Raw genomic sequence first — 21,886 nt, 5'->3', positions numbered from 1 at the left:
TGAATTATATTCAAATAATATTATTTGATGGCATTATTGTTGTTTCGGTTATAAAAGCAAGATCTTTTTGTACTCAGAGCTCATGTAAAGTTTCAAATAAATCCTTTCGGTTTCTTTTACTTTATTATGTACATTATGTCATATTTAAGTTTTTTTTTCTTTTATCTTTTTAATTCTTATCTCGATGATTTATTTTTCTCAGATTTCTGGCTAATGAGATAGGATGCTCCTCAATTGATTAAAACATCTTACGTAATATTGAGGTGCATTTTTTTAATTTTAATAATGTGAAATACTTATCGTTATGTATCTCATGTAGGAGTTAATTATCTTTAACATAAATTATTTATGAATTAAACGAGCAATTGTCAAAGACTGCATATTTTAACATGAATTCCATAAATTGATGTAGAAATTTTAATTTTTTTAAAATAAATGAACTTCTTCGAATTATAAATGAAAAGGATTTTTTACTTTTTTTACTCATAATGTTTCTATCCCATTAAGTAGATCGGCTGTATTTATAAAATCTATTGCACCATTTTCTGTTTTAAAATAGCTCTTTAAATGAGACAATTTACATAAATCTCACATGGATTTAAAAAGTTTAAAGAACGTAGCAAATCAAGAAAATTCCTTAAAATACAAAAATATTTTGTAAATTCAACAATCTAGTTTTTCAATAAAGTATTTAAATAAATAATATTAATTTATTCCTCATATGTAATGTGAATATAGGAATTATGATACAATTCAATTACTCGGAAATTTAATTCTACGTTAGCATAATTTTTTCTGCCTGTTCTATCTTATTTATGTTTATGGATTCAGATGATAGATAATAAGGAGCACATAATTCAAATATTCCATAGAATTTGATAAATAATCGTTAAATTTTAAATATTAATTTATTTAACGCAAACAGTTCTCGCCTAGTAACAAAAATTATGCATCATATATTATATTAATATTAGCAAGTTCGTTATAAGAATAAATTGATTATATGTGTTTGAATAGAATTGGATTGCCTAAATTGAAGTATCGAATACATTTTTATCTAACGCCATTGACAAATTGACTCTAAAGTCTATATATGAAAGAAAATTGTTAACTTTGATGTATGTGTGTAATAAGATGAATTATCGACAATTAACGTATTCCCTATATTTCCTGACCGTAAAATTATTATTACAATAAACAGACCGAAAAGAGCAAGAAATATTATTTTTAATACGACAGTAATTGGACGTACAAGGCTACAAGGACGTCTTATGTGCAAGGTGACTGGTGGTAACTTGAAAATTGTCTCACAGCTTTTCGAGGCTCATTTTGTAAGTGGGCGTCATGAAGCTGACAAACTATCTGCTTCGTTAATGACAGCAGTCCTTATAAAGTCACGATTAATAAAAGAAACATATAAGGGTCAATGTTTATGATATATATATATATATATATATATATATATATATATGTACATGTATTAGAGTTAATACGATGACCTAATAGCGCTCACTTATAAATATTGGTTAATATAGATTTTTGCACAATGGCAATTTTATAAACATAAAAATACACTGACAATAATTATCTGTAAAATTTATCGACTTTAAAAAAATGTTTAAATAAAAAACTTTTTTTTTCTCTTGTAACATAAAAAACACCATTGCAAATTGTGCATTTAAATTAAAATTTTAAAATGTTTTGCTTAATGCTTGACTTTAATAATCGCTTGGATTATTTATACTTATATTAACTGTGTGTTACATACAAATTACGAGGATGAAGCTGTAAAGATTCAAAGTTACCAAAATCATGACATAATGGTACATTGGAAGAAGATGTATATATAACTGGCTTTAATAACTCATCACTTCATCAACACTAGAACGCCATTATTTTCTATTCAACGTCAAATTCATTCAGTGATATTCTCTCATATTATATATCTCTACATTCGCTTATTTCTATATATCGTTTGTATTTTATTAAATTTATTTATATGATTTTATGTTTTCGACCAATTGAAAGAAATTGATTCCTTATAATAATAATTAAAAATAATAATAATAATAATAATAATAATAATAATAATAATAATAATAATAATAGTAATAAAGCTACGATTTATAATATGATAAAATTGAATTTTTTTTCTTCAAACATACAAGTTATTATTTTATAAAAATACAGTTGTATTTTAATAGTTTACTTGAAATCAAGAATGCCCAATACATATTTTAGACTAATGTTACTGAACTTATTTTTAGATTATTTTAGACTAAATTCATTTTTCTATAATTCTCTATAGTTATATAATATATTATATAATTTCTAATTACATAGAAATATTTCGTTAATAAATATATTTAATTATTGTTGTTATTACACGGTGTTACGAAATTATAAATTTTATTGAGAAATTTCTGTTCTTTCAGACAATGATGCTATATTATGGTGGGTATGGTGATTTTGGTGATTTGCACACCCATCAATTGGGCAGTTAAGTATCGTATAACAAAGAGATACAATTTCAAACAAGCTTATCGGGTTTATTTTCAACCAATTCCATGTCGTAAATTCGAAAACCGCGCGTTCACTGCTAGTAATATTAGAGAACTAATGAAACTTGTGTTTAACGTTGAAGATGAAAAATCATTCATAGTATGTTATACTCTCTACTTTTTTTATTTTTTTGCATACATTAAGCGCAATAATGTTTATTTAGTATAACTTATTATGAATATTCGCCATCATTATCTCACTGCAAATGAATCGATAGTTAAATGTTGTAATTGTAATAAGATATATTTATAAAAATATAACGATTGGATGATGATGATATGATGAAAAATATGAGAGAATGCGTCGAGTGCTTATACAATAAAAATATCCTTATCAATCTTCATATGATTTTCTATATTTTGAAAAATTGTATTAAAATTCAATTTCTCTTCAAATTCATATTTGTTAGAAATAATACAATTCACATGCATAAGCCAAAATAAATATTACTAATAATACAATTACTAATTGCTATAATCATCAATAACTTTTTAATCAAATCATTTATAAATTTGACGTATATTTAAAATAGGGCAATCTCGTTAAAAAAATTTATAATTATTATTATATTATTTGCAAGTGGACAATTATGAGATTAAGATTTTTTAACAAATCGGTAAAAGTGACGTTTTAAAAATTAAATAGTGTTTTAGATATAGTACAGTAAAGAATTGAAATTATATTTTTAATTTCGAATATTTGAAAAGCTTGATATTTTTAATACACGCGCGACACGTAATTTGTTTATATTAGATCCATTACGTTACAAACATAGGAATTAATCTTTTACAGAAAAACTACGCGTTAATAAACTTAATACGTGTTATTACATTTTCCAATTACATAATGATACAAAGAAATTGTGTATAGTGTGAGATATGTATATATATATATATATATATATATATATATAACATTTTACAATACAAATAGGATTTAATTATACATATTTTATGGTCTATTTGTATTTTAAAATCTTATAACTAACAATATTTTATATTTAACGACTATCCTTTATTACGGATCTTTTAAAGTATTTGATATAATGTACGAGAATATAAAACTGAATTTTTTTTATTCGATACATTTACTTGAGGTATACGTAAAAAATAAATAAAAATATTTGTATTTTTTAAATTTTATATTGCATTGTCAAAACTGCGACATTGTATGTCAATAGGTTAATTAATTTATATTAAGCCATTCAATAATTTATGAATCTTTAATCTCCAAATTCGTTTGATTATCGATTAATAAATGTAATGATAAAACATGTAGCAATAGCGATAATATTACTGAAGGGATAAAAAATATTTTAATGTAGAAAATTCTTTGTGATTTAAAATATGTTTAAAATTATAGTATTATTTGTCTTTAAAATAGTTCAATTTAAAAAAATATTATTGATTAATTAAAAAGTAAATTACAAAAAATAATAATAAATTAATTTCAAATAATTTAAATGTAGGTATTAATAATCAAGTTAAAAATCGTAAGATTTTCTTGTTTACAATATCATATATTATATAAAAGAACGTGACAATATAAAATTTCTATCAAATTAGTGATTCGGTAATAAATAATTAAGTATTAATACATAATTTCCGTATTGATTTAAATTATAATTTAATTATAAAATATCAGAATAAATAATTTATTTTTTAAATTAATTCTACGCGTAATTACTATTTTTAGCCATTACTAGATTTTTTTATAAAAGAAATAAATTGAAAATTGATAAGAAAGCATAAATTGTATTTATAAGAATACAATCATTAATATATGTTATAATTTGTTAAATAAATAATATAGTGCCAGAACAATGTAAGTTGGTACTTTACAAGTTTTTTTATTTAAAACAAAAAATGGCTATTGTTGTTGTTGTTGTTATTCTTCATCTTCTGTTTTTTTTTTTTTTTTATTTTTATTATCAATATTATTATTCTTATTATAACATAAAGTAAGATATTTTATTGATTTAGTATCTTCTAAAAACGAATAAATAGTGATGTATAGAAAGTAAATTACAAATAAATGATAATTGATTACAAATTGCTGTTTTAAGCTTTAACGATAATGGCATTTTTTTATTTAACAGTTCTGTCGACTATGAAATAAAAACAAAAGATTATCGTATGCGTCTTGACAGGACAGTCACCTTAAAAATTGTTTTGCGCGATAGAGAACGTTGAATGAAGCTATTCATTCCGGAAGCTAATAATTTACTAATATAGAGATGACTAATTAACTGACTCGATTGTATTTTGTCATTACGAATGAATAAGAGTTTATTTTAGTGGAATCGGATTTCATGCCTCTCGATGATCTTTAAGTGATGCATTGTTTTCGCTTCTAGTTCTATTAACCAAGTTGATAAAATAATTCGTTTATATCTTATTACAGATTAGGTAAATAAAGTTGAGTAAAATAAGAATAATAATTATTATTCTAAATAAATAAATAGAAAATGGAAAACGAAGCGAGTGTATGTTGCAGTGTATGCACAAATGAATCGACTATTTGAGCGCATTAAAGGCATTAGCATATCGAACGAATATAATCGATTGATTCGGCAAATCCTTCGGTTATGCTTTACAAATACATTATTTTTTGCGAACTGTCCGTGCAGTGGGTACGTTATAAAAGCCTTCATTTATTAAAATCAAAGTTTCTTATATAAGCGACATTCCATTAAAGCAGTCGTCGATTCGAGCAACAACGTCCGTCAGTAGAATAAAGAGTATGCACTGTCCTCCAACTAATCCAAATCTCCCGTTTACATCCGGTCTCGTTTTACCCTCCATTTCACCTCCTTGGTCCGCCCCCTCCCCCCACACTCCACTCATGTCCTTCTCCATTTCACTTACCCTGATCGGCCCATTGTCCTAAAAGGCTAAAGCTCGTAGAGGTTCGTCCATTTGCAAAAGTTCCGTTGCACAAGAGGATATACGCGAAAGGGAAGTCTGTCGAAGGCGCCTGAACAACAGGCAACCGGCACTCGGTGCTTGCCCGTCGCGTTGCCACCTCTTCGGCCCGGGCGGGGCGACATATCAGACTCACCGCGGCCAGAACCGATTTATCGTTAGTTTCGACCGGCGGCAAGCAGCTGCCTCGCGATCTCCCGCGGCTGACTCCTCGACTCGACACCACCCCCGCAATGTTCAAGCCGGACACTCTGAGGAGGCACCGCCTCTGGGAGCAGTACGTCGGTGAGTCATTCTTGGGGGCTCCCCGTAAGTAACTAGTGGCCCATGTCCTTTTTGCCCCACTTTCCAGACCTAATGGTGATTTAGCCTCGGCGAGTGTGTCCGTGCCTTGGCCTCTCCATTACCATACACGCGCTGCTCATCCGTTCCTTTCTACGCGTTTTGCCGATTTTTGAAAATACTCGCGCCATCGATCGAATTTTACCAATATTTTCGCAATACACGGCGACCCTCGGTGTGCTTACGAATTTTCTCCTACTTTGTTTGGAGAATTTGGAATAATTGCAATTGGTTTATGCGCAGCCAAGTGTATTCGATAATATTACGAAATACTTGGCATTCGACGAATTGGGAAGCGTACGCGTATTTGTGTATAAGTGAAAATTGTCGTACGTACGTGAGCGTATGACAGTTAACGTGAAAACTTAAATGTTGGATATTTAGTGTCTGCAGCAGCCCTCGGACAATATCCAAAATAATTATTTAACTTGCAATGTAGTCACGCATGTTGTTCAAGACAATTTAATTATCAAATTAGCCATTGCCTTTGCGCTTCGTAGCTCAAGCATTTTCCCTGCATTTCAACACCGTTCGCTCCTATCTTTACCGCGGCATGTTGAATTTCAAGGTCCGCAGTCCGAACATAACTAAATATTACACAGCTACGAGATGAAAATAAACTTCTCAACGGCATTGTCGTTCGACAGCAGCTCGTACCGGAAGTGTCTGTATAGAGTGGCAGCCGAGAATTTCGTAAATTCGTCTGGTTAAGCGTCGCGAATAGCCCGATTTGCGATTGTGTTCGATAAAATTAGGAGCCGTTAAGGCTAGTGACAAAGTAATTAGGAGGAGCGTAGCTACGTAGGCCAGCACAAGCCATCAACCCGTTTTTGCCCGACTTGTGCATCCACTCGGCAATTGCGATAATGACAGATGATGCGTGACGGCGAAGACTATTACGAGGCGAACTTTAACGCGTCATAGATTAAAATGTCGTGTGCGTGCGCGCGTGCGTGCATGCACGGCCATCATTACATAAACACCCGTCCGAAACTCGAGCATTATGAATCTTGCAAAATATTTAATGCACTTGACAACTTTATTTAATGCCGGGCGGTCATCTCATTCATGAATGATCGACTCTCTATAATTTCACAATATGTCTTATACAATTTATACATTGATTTGGCTTATTCTGTTTTATTAATATCGACCGCGTCCATCGTTTGCTCTACTTGCTACTCGTATTATAACTTATTTTATTACCGAGAATACCTGCGATGAATTATTCATCGTACTCCTATAATAATAACAATAGCCATTGGCGTTATAGTTGTTATTGCTGACTTATTAGCGATAGTATTTTGAATTGTTAAATTGATGATTTGTATTGTCGTTGCTCTGTCACTCGTTAAAAGAACCATTTAATGTTTGAGAAACTACGATAGAGTAATTTGATGTTTGTATGTTCTAAATTGTAAATTAGCTCAACTATTCTAATGAATTAAGAAAGTAGAAATTATAAAAGTACTTCTCACCGATTCAGACTACTCGAGACTTAACTGCTGCAATTGTAACAGAATAATCATCCATATTATTATTATACAAGTCCAATAATATTTACAAAGATTTTTGGATAATTGTAAAATTTCTTTATATCGATTAATTCTACCATTTCATACCAAATTTGACAAGCGAATTATTATTTATATTTTTTATTTTTAAATTTTAGTTTTTCATAAATAACCGTGACATTGAAAGATATTATATAAGATTACAATTTTATTCCTTCTAGAACTTGTTTTCCTATAACGAAAAATTTGTAAACACAGTTACTGAATATTTAGCAAAAATTTCAAGTTAAGTAATTAAGTGTAAATAAATAAATAAATAAATAAATATACATATGTATGTAAATAATCCTTGATTTTGAGAAGATTAATTCTTTGATAATAGAAATATGCAATAAAATATGACCGAGCACCTAGATTTGCAAGGTCAACAAATAGTTTTCTTGAATATCGATTTACTCAGCCTTATTAAAACAATTTATATTTAAGAAGTGCAGTTTTCAGAAGCAAATTCACGAAATTAATGAATGAAAAGTATGAAATATTTTTATTTATCTCACTAAGTTTAAAAATATTTCGATCCCTCAAATACAATACCTTTCTAAAGTTAATTATCCTCATCCCTAATACAATTTAATAAAATACTAATACGAATAATTTTTTTAATCATTTTATATTTATTAAATTATTTATTAAAAAGGTATTCTCAACAATTTAGTTTAATCATTCTAATTACTTCCTTTGGTTTGTTTCGAACGATTAAAAATAAAATTTTATAACGGATACAAAGTATATCTATTTATGAATATGATACTATCTATAACTGTGCGTATCGATGTGTATGTTTAATACATTTAAAAACCGATATAATTTAAAAATAAGCATATATATATATATATATATATATATATTGCTTGAAATTGTTGAAATTGTCAAGGATCTCCGCAAATGACAGATCTCGCAACATTATATCAATAGTTGGAAAAATATCAATACATGTTTATGCGTAGAAAAATTTTATTAAGTTTTTAATTTTTAGAAAAATCGTTTAAGACTTATGCCAATAATATTGTTTACTAATTTATTATAGCAGGAATTAAAATTGTATTAACAATGATAATAGTACTGAAGTAATAAGCTGAACAATGTTTATTTAGTTTTAATTATATTAATTCTTTTGATTTACAGTATTTATTTAATATTTTATATTCATTAGACATCATATACACGTACAATGTAGGATATAATGATACATTAAAACATTTTCTTTTCTATAGTATCAACGAAAATACAGTATTAATTATTTAAATCTTAGAAAGTTGCAATACGCTTAAATCAGTAATTTCTAAATAATTAAAATTTAATTTTGTTATTCATGATCTCAATTGATAATGAAATTAATGAGATTTTCATGTCATATTCCTTACATTTTGGCTCGAATTTATTGCTATTAATAATTTTAAGTATTGCATAAGTCTCCGTTTAATCAAATTACACTTTACAAAAGACGATGTTTTTATATAAATGTTTAAATGGAACGAACATTAGATTTAAACGTTGGCTTAAGTTGTTAATTCTTATAATTTTCCAACACTTGATATAATAATAAAAAAAAAAAAAAAAAATAATAATAATAATAATAATAATAATAATAATAATGTTAAAATCATTATAATAATTAACAAATATTATAACATGTAATGTTATGAAATTTAAATACTTTAGTATCGAGAAAAGTATCATCTTTCAATTTTTAACTTAGAAAAATATTTTATTTGCATGAAAAAAAAATGTCTATAATTCATTTAAATGTGATACGCACAAAATTAAAATTCTAACCAGAAATAAAGTACAATAAATAATATACATATAACGTACAAATATTGTTTATTACAATTTTTCTATGAATTACATTATATATGAATATGCTTGTTTGATTTATTTTATTATAAAATTTTATAATAATTAAATATTTTAACATAAATTATAATAATTCGTTAAGAGTCATTATGTATCAATTGGTGAGGTTTAATAATAAAATTTAAGTCCATGTAAAGAAAAGATTTATTTTCAGTAAATGGATAAAACTCGTAGTCAGTTACATAAATAATAAATTTAAACTTATATAAATTGTTCTTAATATTATTGCTGTCATTAGAGATTAAATTAAGATTGATATTTTTTGTAAATGTTGACCGATTTTTATTCATCTTATGAATATAATTTATTTTGATATACAGATTAATAAATCGCTATTAAATGGGTTTTCACTAATATTTCTCGAAAATTAGTAGAATTTCAAAATTTTTTCTAAAACAAAGTAAACACGTAAAAAGAAAATTGACATTAATTTGAGTCTTCCTTTCTGAAAAATAAATAAATATACACACGCACACACAATCGCATATATTGCAGTAAATAAAATTTTAAACACATTATGAATATTCTGAAGTTTAAAATTTTAAAATTTTATAATTTTATAATTTTAATTATTCTTTTGTTCAATGCGTTCTTCTAAATAGTTAAATGATCAAATATAAAATTATACTTTTTGCAAGTCTACGACAGAAAATTTTCATAATATATTTATTTATTAAAGTATACAATGTAATTAATTTTCATAATGAAGATTCTGAGATTTTACATAAAGATGTCTTGTAATTATTTAATTTATATACATATATATCTAGGGAGAAAGAGAGCGAGAGAGTGAGAGAGGGGGGTAGGGAGCGATTGAGAGAGAGAGAGAGAGAGAAAGAGTACGTACGTTCAATTAAATATGGGTTTGAATGTTATTTATAATATATCCGCATATGTAGTGTAGGAAAATATCAAATAAATCGGGAGTTGATTGTCAAGTTCCTTGGTCTTACGGCACATGACATTAGAATTTGATTTGAGCGGTGGTCTATTTATCGCGAAGAGGTCACCGCGTAATGCTCATTGATGTTCAAATAGCGTATTTCCCCAATGATCAAATATTTGCCCGTTGTTTTTTTGGTATTGTAACATAGTTGTAACATTCCATTGTTATATTTCCAATAGTTTACGTTTCATTAATATTTAAATAGGTTAATTAAAAGTTTTTTTTTTTTTTTTTTTTTTTGTAGAGTTATTCTCTTCTTCTTTAATATCCTTATTGTAGAGAAGTAAAATAATTATTTTTCCCTCATACGGCAAATTCTTTCAAAATCATTGGTATTATGTGAAACGTCATGATTCAAATACATAAGCAAGTCCAAACACCGATGGAATTTTTAAATAAGGGTTAATTTAGTGGTAGTAGTGGTTCGTTTTATTTTTAAAAATATTCTATTAATAATGAAACTTATAATAGGAAATGTCATAAAACGATATTTGCTTTTCAGAATTTAAAATAGGTTTAAATGGATGTTTAGATTAATGGAAGATTTCTGGCTACGATCTCTTTCCCGTATACATTATAATCGACCTATTATTTTAAATTATAATTCAATACCCAAAGTACTTTGGAATCACACAAGACTCGCTCGCGACCAAGGCCAACAAATATCGATGACGCTACAAATAATTATAAATGTTAATTAGTCCATTAAGCGTGGGCTTACCGAACCTTAGTGGGTGCAAATACCTTAGCTAACTAATGTCCATCCAATGAAGTATTGACCTCCAAATGGTAGGACCTCGAGGAAGAAGGAGTTTTCTCTCTCTCTCTCTCTCTCTCTCTCTCTCTCTCTCTCTCCCTCAATCGATCAATCTATCTATCTATATAGTAGGCAAAATCCTATCCGTCGATTAACAATACCACAATCGCTTGATTTTTCAGATGCACTGCTAGCGGACCTGCAGAACACGGTATCGCCGGATACTAGCCTGATCGGGACCGGAAGCACGCCCGGTTACGGCTCCCTGAACGGGGCTCGTGGCCACGGCCCGGGACCTGCCGCATACAAGTCGCACGAGAACCGCGGGACACCGCCACTCCAGTCTCGATCGGTGAGTACTACCCGCTATCTCCTTCTCCTACTCCTCCTTTGGGTGTGTCACCCGAGCAAGGCGCTCACGTCGTCCATTGCATGCAACTCTCGGCGATCGAGTGTGGGGGAGTAAGGAATCACTCGAGGAACGCGTGTCGAGCGAATCGCATAGCAGAGAGCTGCTGCTTTCGGTTGTCTGGCAGCCAAATATCCTTACCCTCTTCGCATCCTCGTCGCTCTCTGTTATTTCACGCGTTTACAAGTAGACCGACATTGTTGTTTGATATCCGTCTTCAATGAACGTGTAACAATTGATGAATTTGCTTTAATATTGAGGAACTTTATCAATTTACTAGCAATCTCAGTCTCTTTTAGATTTATGTATTACTTACGACAATGTACTAGTGGAGAAGACGGGCAGACGTGGATTTCTTTACAACCACGAAAGTTATGTGCTTGCAATTTCATGAACCATGTGGATCGTGTTACGGTTGTGAAATCAATACATTGATACACAAATATATATCCACGAACAGTTAGTATTAGAATAATTGAAGTAAAATCCTCGCTTGTCGGCATATGCTCTAATCATCATCAATATCAGTACGTCATATCACACGACAGTTATTCTATTCACACGCAACTGCGATGTCTGACAAATGATTATAAAAGTCACTTAAGACCTGATTCAATCGAGTCGTATGACAAATAGTTTAATGGAGAATAAACCGCTATATGACGCTTAATTAATTGTACGAATTAATATAAAGTTGTGTATCTTGCAATGCGAACGTTTTTTCCCGTAAATCTTTATAATCTTGATAAAATCGTAAAGATTCGAAACTATAATTATTTTAAGAATCTTCAATAATTATATCATATTTAATATTTCAATGTTACTGTACGGGGTAAAGTGTTATATAATTATTATAAACTTGATAATTTATCAGTTATTCTTAAATCAATAATTTTATCCTACGATTTCTTCATTAGAAGCAGACATTCTAAATATGTAAAATACTAAAATTTTATGAAAATGCAAATGAAAAGAATTGGATCTCATAGTTTCATAATCATGAAGGTTTCATGATGAGTTTACGGAACTTTTATGATTTTCTGATTTTTCAAAGTAAATAATAGTAATTTTACAAAATCATTAGTTTCAAAAAAAAAAAAAAAAAAAAACAATAGAATACATTTGAAAAAATGACTATCTTTATCCATTCGTATGGTTATTCGTTTTACTTTTAAATTATTTCATAGAATTCAATTATCATGTGCAAACATAAGTAATCGATTTAATTTTATTATTAATTTATAGAGTTATAATGAAAATAGTATTTAAAATAAAAATTAAGAACGGAAAAAATATTTTATTTAGAAAAAACTAAATTTATCAAAAAAAATTTTTTTTGATCTTTCATAGAAATTCGAATTAGACGTTTTGAATAAAATAATAATGATATTACTAATATTTATTATTATTTTTAGCTTAAAAATATAAATATCTAAATATTAAAAATATAAATATAAAAGTAATTAAATTGATTTTAAGTAGTAACATTTGCGTGTGCTTATGTGCGTATGCGTATGCCTCTGTCTGTCTGTCTGTCTGTCTCTCTCTCTCTCTCTCTCTCTCTCTCTCTCTCTCTCTCTCTCTGTGAATATATAAACAAAATTTATTCAATATTTCGCTCATATATATATATATATATATATATATATATATGTAAAAATGCTACTAAATAGTATCAATTTACAATTTATGTATTGTAATTAATATTGTAATATTAGTTCAGTAAATTATATTTAAATAATATTTTCAAATTACCATAAACAGTACATTAGACTGTAAATTAACTAACATAAAATTAAATATTAAATAAAAATAATTGACAATAAGTTTTTAACAATTATAAATTTAACAATATGGTTAATTTATTTTACTAATTGTAATATAATACAAAGTAATATAATAATTTGCAATTTAAATGACCAATTTTTCTTATTTTTCTTTCTTCTTTTTTGTGATTTAAAAGAAGAAATCATTTTATTTAACTGCAAATAACTTGTAGGCAAATTTAAAGAATATAATCGTAATATATTCGTAATTTTTTAATATTAAAGAAAATTATGAATATGTTATAATAATAATGTTAAATATAAAATACCAATATCTATAATATGCAATTAGTATTTTTTGTAATATACGTAATATATATTTTTACTTTATTTTATGAAATAAATATAATTAATTATTGACAAGAATACAAAATTTACTGGGTAAACTCAAGTTTCAATTCTGCTTGATTTTATAGTTGATGGTTTACATTTTTTAAAAACCATTGAATATTTCATTTACAAAAAGTAACATTTTTTTTTTAATATTAATATTTATTCTGTATATATAAACAAAATTAATTTTACATTAATGGAAGTTACTATTCTTTCTATTAGTAAGCACTGTTTCATGTCTTTTATGTGAATGTGAGTTCACATTATTCGTATTAACTATTTTGTATGGCGGTTGTGAACTATATATAAATAATTATCGATAACTCATCTACTTATTCTCGGATTCGCGCTTATTTGTTTTCGCCAATACACCTTAATAAATTCAGCTTGTATAAATATTCGTAAATTAAATAATAAATAAATCATGTCTCCGTACGTTTCCTGATAAATAAAATTTTGCCTATTAACTACTATTCGCATTTTTCTTTTAATTTTACAATATTAGTAATATTTGTTTGAAATAAGACCGATGTTTTAAATTTGAATATACTAAACATATTGACAAAATACATTTTAGTAGAATTATTTTTTGAAAATCATTGTTTACTTTTCCTGTATAATAGATGGAAATATAGATTTGGTTAGATATTTAAGATTGTAATTATTAATTTATTTTTATATTATATTTCAATGCTCTTCCAATACTATAACAGTGCTATATAATATAATTGCTATCACATTTTTTCTTTAAATTAAATTATTGCACAAGAATAAAATCAAATGTAAATAATAAGTATCACATGTACATTCCAATTTTATAAGAACAAATTTACAATTCGAAAAGTGCATTCGAATTATTGTAATCATCGTTAGAAATTATTTTAAAATTACCGCTTACTTATTGATATTACAAATTAAAAACAAAAACAAAAAAAAAACAAAAAAAAAATATATTCGGTAAAACATCATTTTACAATATTGTTTTCAGTTATTTAATTTTATTACCTGATTAATTCAATAGCTAATTTATCAACAGTTATTATCTGTAAATAGATCGAATGAAATTGTTTTCCTTTATTATAATTATATATTAATTATATATTAATATAACATAAGTAGATGATAATAACTGTAAATACAAATAGTCTATCGACAACTTTTTTTTTTTTTTTTTTTTTTTTTTTTTTTTTTTTTTTTTTTTTTTTATTATCAGATATCATTATTTTTGTTAACACATCGTAATTTACATTGGGTTCTTCTTAAAACAGAATTTTCAAGTTTCTTCATAGTATTAAGAATAAGGAAAAATTAGTAATTTTATAAGCGATTAAATTTATTGAATAATTCGGGTAAAGTATATATAGCCTTATCTTTTAAACAAATGTATTTAAAATAATGTTATTCTTTGGCGCATGCAGATTTTTTTTTTAGAATTAACTAATCCGAATAAAACTTTCCGATATAAGTAAGACATTTGTCGAGAAAAAATAAATCTTTTGATGTATATTGTTATTTGAAATACGTTATGTTTTTACGTTATAAATCGTTAATTAAGATAATAGATGAACAAATGAAAAAACTAGCGTATAGATATATTGTGAATGAAATTTTACTGAAACCATAACCAAATTTACATAAGTAAATATGTAAAAAAAAAAGCAAATATGGAACAAATAAAAATGCTATATCTTTGATTCATAAAATATTGCATTAATTTTTATCATAAGTAACATAACGGATATTGATAGAAGTGCTTTTTTATAATATATATTTTTTAATCAACAACTATTTCTTATTTTTCCAGGCTTGAATTACATATATAGCTAAATGATTTAAAAAAATTCTTCGTTTTGTAAATTGTCTCATATTATTAGAAAACGACTTATCGTTCGATTATATACCACCGCGATGAGCGATAATAGTTTATAATAAATCTTTCTATTTTACCACGAAGAATACTAGAAGATACGGCAATATCAAGAGTTAATGCCAGAATTAAAGAAACTGCACGACATCTTATTTTGTCACGTATCCACTACAATCTCATTAATCATCTTTCAAATGTAGCTTTCTTAAATAATTGAAAGCGCGAACAGGAATTAAGCAGTTGGTAAGCTCGGGACATTTAAGAAGAGAAAAATTGTTTGTTTTTTTTTTCAAATAATTTATGTGTTATGCGGTATAGATAGATCGCGCTTTCTATTTTCATAATTCTATAGAGGAGCGGACTGCTTTAAAATATCCAAAAACTTATTTCATCGATTGCAACAAGTGCGCATTTGCAACGAGTGATTTTTTTTTGTTTTTTGTTTTTGTTTTTTTTTTGTTTTTTTTTTTATTTGTTTTTTTTTTTATTTGTTTTGCACTCGACACTGATCGACAAGCCCGCGCCGCTCCCTCCCCGACACCTTCTCCTTCTATCTATCTGTTTTATTGGCCAATTTAACTCGTTCGTTATTTACTTTTTGAAAGTTTGCCGTTACATCGTCGTTTGACAGCACTTTGGAACAGATTTTGATATATGTGCGAATATCTAAGAGGAAATGGATATATGCGCTTAGATACTTAAAATGTCATAAACAACGTGCCAGCGAACGTAAAATGGTCTTCTAGGAAATCAGTCTGACTTTGCATAGCAAGTGGAAAAATATCAATTTCAGCGGTGTTGCGGTGTTAGTTGCACGACTGTTGTCTACACGAGCATTATGTTTATCTTGTTTTCTTGCACATAATCAACGATCGACAATATTTATATTTAATTTGCCAAGATTCATAAATTAAAGATTAAAAAGTTATTTTTTTTTTTCCGAGAGCAATATGTGCAGCACGCCTTTTAAAAGCTGAACTTAAGATAGAAAATGATCTAATTTTAAGATAATAAGCTTGTTTACTTGGACACAACATTCGCAGAGGCTATAAAAAGAATTGTATTTGCTTTTACGTACAGGTGACGGATCATTTTAAATTTACTTTCACCTACGTTCTTTTAATAATTTTATAATTAACCGTGGCCGATTTCTAATGCATTTACTAATTATATTTTAGTTTAAATTATTGCGATTACTGTGCGTGATTCCCCTGATATTGGAACGCTAATTTGACGAGAAGTTTATTCATTGTTCATAATGTCGTGTACGATAAATGCAGGCGCCTTTGAAATAAATTACTAAGACTTTCATATTAAAGCACCAAAATTAAATTATTACTTTAAGTTTAATTATAATGCGTTGAAAATTAAATAAATCATTTTAAAGCTTGGAAGTTTTAAATTATTACTGCTACAGCTATGATGAATCATTTTGTTTTAATTACTATCGTGCATAATTCATTTCTATAACTTCTAAAGGGAATACCAATAAAATCATTATCTGATATTTAAATTTAAGTCAAATATGTCATTAGAAATGATGATTCAACGGTTATTATTTTTTTTTTTTATTTTTATTTTTATTCAAAATACGTAGATCACCCGAATGTTATCAAATTTTTATGTTTTGCGACTTTTAAATGATATTTTTTGGCAAATAATACTTCGTAAAACTATGGTTGATTTTATAAGGGTAAGAATCTTTTAATTTACCGAGAAAATATTTCTGCAGCCGAATGTTCACGAATGTTCCGAAAGCCGTGAATTTCCATTCGTTTGCTTTTGTTTTTTTTTTTGTTTATTGTTTTCCTACAATTTCATTGTCGAATTGGGGAGTTTTTTTTTCTCTTTCATCATAGTATAATAATTATGCTAAAAAAATATTTAAAACACCTCAGTTTCATTGTCATTTCCAATAAAGAATTTGCCATAGTAATATATTTATATAAATAATTTTATATAGAGCATAAAATAAGAATATAATTAATCGTGGCAAGGTATATAATATATTAGATAAATTATTTAATTTTAGAGAATATTATTTTCTGTTGAACAATTCTTTTTAAATTAATTTACCTAATTTTAATTTAATCCTTGGTTAATTTAGTTAACCTTATTGCTTTATTTATATAATTTACTCTTTTCTTTTATTTATTTATAAGTTAATTTTTTTTTTTAATAAAACTGTCGATTCTTTTGAACGAAATTCCGAATGAATAATATATTATAATTAGTTTTCTTTGTGAATTTTAAAATTATGATTAAAATTTCTTATACATGTTATTTACAAGATCTTTAATCGAATAATTTTTATTATATATTTTTATTTATCATATTATCTTGACACATTTAATCTTTAAATACGTATGAAAAATATGATTTAACTTATATAATTTTTGTCTATATTATATTATATTTTTACAATCCTATTTTTAAACCGAATTCGTTGCTTTCTTTATTATTTTTTTATTTTATTTTTTTTTGTCGTTATTTCCTTATTTCTTCTACCACGGAGCCATGTTATCTTTACCATTTATTATTCAAGTTCTTTTATAATTTTTTTTGCTTATATGCTTTCGGTACCAGTGTCTCAGTATCTCACTTTTTTCTTTTTTCTTTTTTATAACAAATACTGTGATTTTTCTAATTTTTTCTCATTTTAATTTGATTCTGTAATAATAATCATTATTTTTAAATATGCTATGTATCATAATTTTCCAGTTTTTATCCTATTATATAAATATTTTGGTTTGTCATACTTCATAGTATACGTATTCATATGCATTGGTATTATGTGTATATATAGTTGTATATATACTTGATATTTGATTATATAATCTCAATAATTACATTATATTTTCATATTTATTGAAAATAAAATTATAATGCACGTATTCAAATTATTGTGAAATTTTAATATTTAATTAAAATTATAGTTCTAAATGTACTTTTCCCATATTTTTTATTTCTATATTTATTGTCATAAATTTATTATATGTATATCGTTGAAAATTGAAATGAGAGTATAATATTAATAATTATTGATAATTTCAAAACTGCATAAAAGTACTTATTTTGTGCACATTTATAAGAAACAAAATGTAATTTTTATATAGATGTGCTCCTTCGCAAGAGAATCATAAGTAAAAAAATATCAATTTATATCGTAGTTTTATTCAGTTTTACTAGATTTACGTAATATGAGTTTTAAATGGTAAGGCTTGTAAGTTCTAAATGTTAGTATAATGTTATTAGTTAAAACAGAATTAACTATTTTAAAAAAAATTTTGTAATATCTTACGCCAAAAAAAAAATACAATTCTTAAAATCCATGAAATTTTATACAATGTTGATGAACAATAAAATTGTTAATAAATATAATTATTATTCGTTACTTTTCATCAATGATTTTTATTTTTATTATTTTTATAATATAATACATTTTAAAACATAGAATGCCTGTATTGTATCATATAATATTAAATAGTAAAATTTTTGTTTAATCATAAATCTAGCATATATTAATTTTACAATATACTAAACACTGTGATGAAATTAATATTTCGAAAGGGTCACGTCATATCGTTAAGTATCCAGTAAATCATTTTTTCCAAATACTATTGACAAAATTTGTTTTCTAATTTAACAGCAAAATTTAAACATGAATTATTAACCGAAAGAATATATAAACAATTCTTTGGATTAATATTTCTACAACACGTTACAATATTTAATAAAGGAAATTGATCGTATACTTAATTTTTCTCAGTATAGAAGATACCTTATATTAAATAGTACATCAGATATTAAATTTTGTAGAATATTTTTCTATCGTATGTTTTAAATTTTAATCCGATAATAATAATAAATGAGAGGTTGTGTGTGTGCGCGTGTGCGCGTGTGTGCGTGCTTCATAGCAAATGATGTAATATTAATGTGTGTCATCAATTTATATATTTTTATATTTATATTTATATTTATATTTATATTTATAATTTATAATTTATAATGTGTAATGCATCAACTTATATATTGTCACTACAGGGATATATCGTAAAGAATTAATATTGAGATAAAATATAATCAACCATAGTCATATTAATAAAACATAAATACAATTAAAATTTTCACATCTACAATTAATTTATTCTGCAAATTTCTAACATATTAAAATTTGTTAAAACATCTTTAACGCATCTACTTGAAAGTACAAAGTTTTAAAAAACAAAGAATGCATATATTGTCATAAATGTTCACATTAAATTTAACAGAACAATGCCATTTAAATGCACAGTAGTGAACGACGGAGATTACATGCATATGGAATCGATAAAGTATATACTTCAACTAATTTTATAAAGGTAATTGAATTACATGGATTTGGTTGAGCTGAGTTCGTAAGTTGAACAAGACCGAGTAGGTAAGGCATATATAGGGTTTTATTAAGAAAAATAAAAAGTTCAAAATCTTTAGGCAGATTAGTTTTAAAAAATTAAAGATTTTGTTAATAATGTAACTTAAGCATATTAGTTAGATAAGGCAAGAGATTATTCATAAGAGATGGATTTAATGTAAAGAATAAAAATATCCATCTTATATTTACAAAGTAATGACATTGTTGATTGTAAACATATATTCAACAACAACAATAATAATAATAATAATAATAATAATAATAATAATAATAATAAGCTTAATGAAGCTTATGTATGTAATTTCAGTCAAAGATTTTATATACTCTTATATAATTATTATAAGCTAATATTTTAATATCATAAATTTTTTTATTGAAATGATCGCATTTCGAATTCGTAAAAATTGAAATTTACTCTTTCGTAGAAATTTTATCATAGATTTGACTAATTGAAAATGAAAAATGTGTTACGAGTTAAAACCATAGAAGATTAATAAGGCGATTGAAAAATCATTTCAGAATAAATAAAAATATTTGCATATACACTTGAATGTATGTAATTATTGAAATTTTTAAATGAGCTTATTTCTTTTTTAAAAATATCATATATATATATATATATTTATTTATTTATTTATTGAATTTAATAGTTTGTTACGTTAAATTTATTGAAAGAAAAATGCAAACTATCCTACTTAATACCTAAAATTATAGTTTGTCTTGTTCTTTATATTTTCATCGCCTCGTAACGATTAAATTTTTCCAAGTGTTTTTTTTTCTTTTCGATAATCGTTAATATTCTTATTTTTAAATTAATTTACCACGTAATTCAGAATTAAATAAGTGCCAATAAACAAATTAATGTTTATTTACAAACACACAATAGATGTTTGCAAGTCTAGTCATGTATATTTTACATAAGTTTGTACTATGTATGTAAAGATATTTGTCTAAATCGTTATAATTAGCAACTCTGGCGGATTTGATATACTGAAGTAGTTATTGGCCAAATAAAAAGTAAAGCATTATCTTAAAATAATATTTAAACATTGCTATTATTGTTAGAAACTGTCTTACATTGAGAAATATTACTCAATAGTAAAAGAGACTAGTCAAATTGATTGCAAACTGAATTATCACGTCTGCAAAACATTTAATACACAGCAAAAATAACGCATTACAACGAGTTTTAGCTACACTTGTATGTTCTCACGTATATTAGTGGTTGTAGAGAATTTGAATAAATTGCAACTGAAAGAAAAAAAGCTTCTTAGCACTTGTTGGTATAAATAACTAAGCATTTATTTTTATGGTTACAAAGACAAATTTCTTTAAAAAGTTAAATTGCTTTTAGATACATTTTGTATTTCCTCTCAAAGTATTTTAGCGCATTTAATTTATACAAAAATATAAACATATATAAAATAGTCTATGTACAAAAGAAATAAAATACATATTTCAGATGTTAAGATATTTAGTTTCCATCAATTTCTTTTAGAATTTAATTGCTAATGAAAAGAAAAATGAAAAAAAGTGCTTAATTTTGTGCAATTAATTGAGAAAATGCACACGCACACGCACACGCACACGCACACGCACACAGACGGACAAGCACAGAATTGTAGATGTCAAAGGTGCCGAGCCGAGCAGCTACATATAATATTTAGTTGATAGTAAGTACAACGTAGACGAATGATGTTAGGTCAGCTTAACGAGTGCATGGATTATTATTCATAAGTGATTTATCAACGAATTAGTTAGTAATCAGTAGCGTCAGGACTCGCGCAAAAATCATCGTGCTAAGCTAAGCTAAGCTAGCTGAGCCAATCGCTCGAGGGGCCGATCGCTCTAAAAGTCGCGTCGCCAAATTTTATAGCGACCGCGCTTTTTCTAAATATACCCGATGGAAGGAGAAGGAGACTAAACGCCGGCACGCGCGGCCTACCTCTAACGCGGGGGCAGAAGAGCGAGGCGATCGCGAAGGAACTTGGAAATTTTTCGGAATATGAGGGCCGGGGGACGTGAGAGCGCAATGAGCCGACTTCGCCAATTCGCTGGTTTTCGACGCGCGTCAT

The 21,886-nt window shown here is 26.7% G+C and overlaps 1 protein-coding gene across 1 annotated transcript in view; it reads left to right on the top strand.

Moving 5' to 3' along the window:
• Positions 1 to 10,984: 10,984 nt before the first annotated feature.
• Positions 10,985 to 21,886, top strand: part of Pax (paxillin) — a gene marked incomplete at its 5' end in the record, with an annotated part of 30,612 nt that continues 19,710 nt past the window's right edge. Inside the window, one exon of the mRNA XM_011497756.1 lies at positions 10,985 to 11,314. Coding sequence (XP_011496058.1) covers positions 10,985 to 11,314 — 330 coding nt within the window. The remainder of the gene's footprint in view (positions 11,315 to 21,886) is intronic.

This window comes from Ceratosolen solmsi, unplaced genomic scaffold (genome assembly GCF_000503995.2).
Source record: "Ceratosolen solmsi marchali unplaced genomic scaffold, CerSol_1.0 scaffold47, whole genome shotgun sequence".
Lineage (NCBI taxonomy): Eukaryota > Metazoa > Arthropoda > Insecta > Hymenoptera > Agaonidae > Ceratosolen > Ceratosolen solmsi.
The sequence above is the reverse complement of the archived record's forward strand: the minus strand, read 5'-3'. Positions and strand labels throughout refer to the sequence as shown.